At 31.8% G+C, this 6,000-nt stretch overlaps 1 protein-coding gene across 1 annotated transcript; it reads left to right on the top strand.

Annotated features, from left to right (window-relative positions):
- Nucleotides 1-3,881: 3,881 nt before the first annotated feature.
- Nucleotides 3,882-5,986, top strand: LOC120086494 (protein BIG GRAIN 1-like A). The gene has a single exon (XM_039043175.2). The coding sequence runs from the start codon at nt 4,503-4,505 to the stop codon at nt 5,808-5,810; it is 1,308 nt and encodes a 435-aa protein (XP_038899103.1). The 5' UTR covers nt 3,882-4,502; the 3' UTR covers nt 5,811-5,986.
- Nucleotides 5,987-6,000: the final 14 nt, after the last annotated feature.

Below are 6,000 nucleotides of genomic sequence, written 5' to 3'. Positions count from 1 at the left end.
ATCTCAAAATTTAAGGACTAACATTTGGTACATAGGGACCAGACCATGAAAATTAGACTCGATGTCTAAGGACCAAAAAGTTTTTTTTTTTTTTTTTTTTTATAAAAAAAAAAAAAAAAAAAAAAAAAAAAAAGACCTGAAGGGGAGACCAGTTGATAGTGCAGCTTTCTTTCTGTGCAGCCCCTTTTTCTTTTACTAATTTATTGTTGTTATTATTATTGTACATATATTTTTTTTTTTGTCTTGAGATGATTTAACAGTTTGGAAACCAGATATTGAAATCATGTGCTTTTGGCAAGGATTATGGGGACACACAACCTTTCACATTTGTGTGGTGATTTTTATTTTGCATTTTGCATTTTGGGGTCTGAAATTCCTTTTATTTAATATAATGACCCTGAATTGGCTTTCCTTTACAGCATTTTTTCTTTTTTGTGGCTTAATCATTGATGCTTACTTTCCTCAATGCAATAAGGGCTTACATTACAATTACCTTCCTACTTTACCTTTTTGAACCATTGAGTTTGTGACTCATTAGTATACCCTGTATTCACATTTATAGCTTCTTTAGTATCAGTATTTGCTTAGTCATTTTCTTACTTTAGTAAACTAGCTTTTACAGTCTTTTTTGTTTAACCCTATTTTTCATCATGCATATTTTGAAATATTTACCTTTGATCCCTCAAGTTTATTAAAATCTAATTTCATTCTTGTTTTTGCCCTTTAAGTTCATTAACAATTAACATTTTAAAGTATGAAGATCCAAATGAAATGGGAATAAAAGTCTTTCTTTCCTAAAATTCATATCAACAAACATTTCAAAAGTGTATATTACAGAAAATAGAGAATGAAATGAAAGAAATTATTAGTAAATAACAAAAGCTAGAAACAAAATTCCACTTTTATTTATGGAAAATGTGAAAAATACAAAAGAATGAGATGCCTCTTGCAACGCTTGTTGAACACTTTTATGATGATGATGGAAAAAAGCTGTTAAGTTGACAACTTTCAAGCTTTCTTTCTCTTGAAATTCATTTTAAGGTATAAGATAATTTGAAAGAGTTGAGGAATCTTATTGATTGATTCAAAATTTCAAACACACTAATTGTTTTGTAGGGCAAATCGTAAAAATTAATCGTACCCTCAAACTTTCAATTATATAAAAATTGAACCCTCAAACTTATATATAATTGTAGAAATTGTAACAATTGTATAAATTTGAGGGTTCAATTTTTATCATTTGGGAGTCTAATTTCTACAACTATTATAAGTTTAAAAGTCCAATTTTGATACTTGTATAAGTTTGGGGTGTTCAATTTTTTCAATCGAAAGTTTGAAGATGTAATTATAACTACTATAATATTTCAAGGTTGTTTTTACAATTTATCTATATATACATTTTTTAATGCCAAATACACTTCTAATAAGCTTTAAAATCAAGTGGTTAAATACAATAGTATAATTATTACACAACCGACACTCAGAAATTGTTTCCTTTTGTCAATGATGCTAGAGAGTTTGGCTGATAAGTGTTTGTTGGCCTTTTTTTTAATACGGTGGTTAAAAATAAAGGCACAATGAATAAGACATTAATTTTGTCAATGTTCTTATTTTTCTCACGTACGATAGCCTTATAGCTGCCTACTTAAACTAATAAAATTATGAACATTATTTTGTACTCGAAACTTTCATTCAAACGTAATGTTGATACCAATTATTGAGGTCGACAATATCTAGTACAAGTAGTTTATGATGGCTTTAATTTGTAGACTAAGATATATTGTTGGTGAAAGAATTGTTTACCAACAATATAGAGGAATGTACTTATGAATGGAGGAGCCCAAAGCTTAAGCTCGGATTTAAGGGTGTTTTAGTATGATATTAAAGGAGGAAGTCTTAGTCAAAATAAATATAGTTCAAGTGGTATATAATATCTTTTAGTACCAAAAGTTATGCATGGTTTGAATCTCTTCACCCCTATTGTACTAAAAAATGGGAAGAAGGAAGAATATGTTATTATTATGATAATTGTTTTAGTTCAACAACATGTGGGGATCGAATAATGTTAACATTTGACCTATTGGTTAAGGATATACACATTAATCCAATGAATTGATGCTCGAGTTGGCTTCATACAAATGAAGGCATCCTTTGGTTGCAAAGAGGATTGAGTAGTTAAATATTAAGCTTCATAGGTCCATTCTATACCATAATTCAATTTTGTGTCTATTGTTTTTTTATAAGAATATCACATCATAAATGCAGGATAAGAATATGATAGTCATTAGAGGTGTTCAAAAAATCCGATGACCCGAAAAAATCGATTAACCCAACCCAACTCGTGTGGTTTGAGTTGGGTTGGGTTCAAATAAGTGAAAATTTTATGAGTTGGGTTGGTTCATGGGTTTACCTAATATAACCTGAACCAACTCGAATTTATTATTAACTTTAAAATATTTTTTTTGTTACTTATAACACAATTATTTATACATATATTGGTTTTAGTTTTATTTAATTTCAATATTTTTTGAATAATTTATTTTTTAACGACTCTTAAAATTAGTTTCTTTGCACTTTAGAAAGAAAATTTTCACTATAAATTGAAATTGAGTAGTTAATTTTAATTCAATATATGAAAATAATTAAATTAGATTTAATTAAATAAATTATCATATTAATCGAAACTAACCCAACCCAAATATTTCATTGTTGGGTTGGGTTAGGTTCATTTTTTAATAAGGGTTATTTTGGTTGAAGAAATTTACAACCCGAAACAATTACGTTAGGTCGAAAAAGTCTTTCAACCCAATCATGAATACCCCTAACCATGGTTAAGAATAAGGAACATGTAAGAAAATAGAGTAGTCAATGTTTTAGCCCTCCATGTTCACCTCTATCACCACCACCACCAAATTTAGATGGAGGATAAGCTAGATTAATAAGATCTTGGTTCGACATATCTATTGGACAAATTTTAGGTATACTATTGTCTTTAAGATTTGAATAGAATGACAAATATTTATTGACTAAAAAATAATTGAATTCACATATTCATTAAATTAAAGAGAGGAAAAAGAAAAGTACACCTAATCATAGTGTTCAAAATTTCAATTTCATTCATGGCATTTCGAACAAACATTATTTTAGTTAATTTTAGTTATTGAAGTGCATATTTGAGAATGATTTTAAAATTATTAAAATCACTATTGTCGGATTAAAAAAAATCAAAATCACTCTGAAACACGCATTTAATCACTCAAAATTAATTTAACAAATTTGAATATAATTTTCATATCATCAAAATTAATTATAAAAACATGTTTTAAAATAATTTTTAAAAAATAACAAAAGTGATTTTAACTACTTACAAAAATACTCGCAAACATGGCTTTATATTCAACAAAATCTCTTTACTGTTCCTGCGAATATCTAAATAGAATAGACACATATTTACTGAAAAAAAAAAATAATTGAGTTCACTTAGGTCCAATTTGGTAGGTATTCAGTTTTTTATTTTTGATTTTTGAAAATTAAGTATATTTCCTCTTCATTATTGCATATTTCTTAAATACATTATTGAATTCTTATCCAGATTTCAAAAACAAAAACAAGATTTTAAAATTTTTTTATTTAGTTTCAAAATTTGATTTAATTTTTTAAATTATTGTAATAAAAACGAGTTTTAAAGGTAGAAGTAGTATCTAAATTTTTAAAAATAAAAAATAATTACCAAATGAGATATTATTTATTAAATTAAATAGAGAAAAAAGAAAAGTACACCTAATGATAGGAGATTAAAATTTGAGTTTCAATTTTAGCCTCGAATGTCGATTAAAATTTTCAATTTCAGCCGTTATTACAGCGATTACAAGCCCGATCAACGGGTCAGAAAATCGAAATGGTAGGGAGGGGGAATAAAGCTTTAAAATTCTGCATACAAAAAGGAAGGGGCAAAATGGAGAATTCACTAATGCCACGTCATGTAATTGGAAAATTGGAAAAAATAAAAAAGCACGCGCGTGAAGATCCTATAAAGTCTCTCTTTCCTGTTCCTTCTTCCACCTTCAGTTCTGCTCTTCAAAGCGTGCCTTCTTCCCTCTCATTAGTAATCTCCGTTCTCTCTCCTCTCACTACTTTCTCTCTCTAGAACCGTTTCAATCAATTGCTTTGTTAATCTACATTGCTTTTCCTGTTCATCTTCGATTCAGCAAAATTCCTGGGAATTTATATAGAGAAAGAAAAGTAGTATTGATCCAATTATGTGTAATTAGTTTTCTTTTCCAACTGTTTCTGTCACCTTCCATGGCAGCTTTTGAACCTCGAGAAGGAGACAAGAAAGAGATGAAACACAGCTCCGAACCCTACTTCTTGTGTGCTATTATACTGTGACGGAGCATTCCGCCATTGTCGTTTTCTCTTCTTCATTTATCATCATTTCGTTTCGGTTTCCCATTCTTGATTGGATTTTTATTTCTTCTTGTTTTTTTTCTATTTTTGGAATCATGAGCGGGGAGGAAGTTAGGGTGAGAGGTGAGAGGTTTAGGAATGGAGGAGGTAATGTTCAGTCATTTTCTTCGAGTTTGCTTGATGAAATCTATCGTTCGATTGACGATGGAGGTGATAAGAGAAGTGGAGAATTGAAATTTTACAGACAGAAAGTGTTGAAGAAGCAAGGTAAAACGATCGGGAAAGCGACGAGTGATGTTGAAGATGAGGAGATTGCGAGTCTTCATCGTGCTTTGTTGATTGAGAGATGGATCGAGAAGAAGGTTGCTGAAAAGGTGAGCGCTCAAAGGAGACGATCTCTGACGGAAGCTGAGATAAAATTTCAGTTGTACCAGCATGATCGGGAAGAAGACGTTTTGTTCTTTAGTTCAACTTCGAGTTCTTCCGATTCGAGTTTCGGCGGATTTTCATCTTCGGATACTGAATCAATGTATGGTTCGAAATCTTTGACGCCGTCTTGTTTCGCAAAGTTCAGGCCGAAGCCGGTTCGGACCAGCGTCTCGGCTCCACCGCCGGAGAAGACGGAGGCAAAGCAGAGACAGAGTAGAGAGAAGCCACAGTCCAAACACAGCAATCAATTCGTTGAAAACAAAGAGAAATCTGGAGGTTTCGACGAGAATGCCATGATTAAATCGAAATCTAGGGCGTTGAAGATTTACAGTAATTTAAAGAAGGTGAAGCAACCGATTTCACCAGGAGGACGCCTCTCAAGTTTTCTCAATTCAATCTTCACCGCAGGAACTCCAAAGAAGACGGGAAACTCCGTATCATCAACCAGCGTCTCTGAAGATCCAAACTCAGAAAGAAAATCAAAATCCGGCCAAACTTCAACTTGCTCTTCCGCCGCATCGTTTTCCAGATCATGTTTAAGCAAAAACTCGCCATGCTCTAGCGAAAAATTACGCAATGGCGACAGAAGAACGGTTCGATTCTATCCAGTGAGTACAATCGTAGACGAATATTGTAGACCTTGCGGACACAAATCCTTATACGAAGAAGATCCTAAATTCCAAATCAAGAACAAAGCCGAAACCGCGGAATCCACAACAGCAGCAGCCAGAAAAATTTTAACAGATTACCAGCAAGTCAAAAAGAAGAACGATTTCCTGATTAGAAATTTTCACCATCCGGACAATGATCTCTCCGAAGAAGATGAAGACGAAACAGCAAGTTGTTCAAGTTCAGATCTGTTTGAACTAGATCATCTGACGGTAATGAACGGCGGCGATCGGTACCGTGAAGAGCTTCCGGTGTACGAAACAACCACTCGTGTGGATACAAATCGAGCCATCCGCCATTGTTAATTAGGTTTAATTCCATTAATAATAGGTATTTATTACGGTTATTCAGCCATAAAATTTGTTATAGTGATATGTTTGTTTGTTTGTTTGTTTGTTCTACTCGATTGGGCAATTTTTTATGTTTATTTTTTTAGGTTAAAGATGAAACTAAAAGTGTGGAAAGGGTAATTTTGATGATATTCAATTTTGAAGG

This window comes from Benincasa hispida, chromosome 9 (genome assembly GCF_027475165.1).
Source record: "Benincasa hispida cultivar pf3 chromosome 9, pf3_genome.v1.1, whole genome shotgun sequence".
In the NCBI taxonomy this organism is placed as follows: Eukaryota; Viridiplantae; Streptophyta; class Magnoliopsida; order Cucurbitales; family Cucurbitaceae; genus Benincasa; species Benincasa hispida.
Note: the sequence above shows the minus strand (reverse complement) of the source record. Positions and strands in the feature narration are given on the sequence as shown.

Excerpts from the sequence above, each read along its gene's own strand:
- LOC120086494 (XM_039043175.2), top strand. The coding sequence starts at position 4,503 with ATGAGCGGGGAGGAAGTTAGGGTGAGAGGTGAGAGGTTTAGGAATGGA.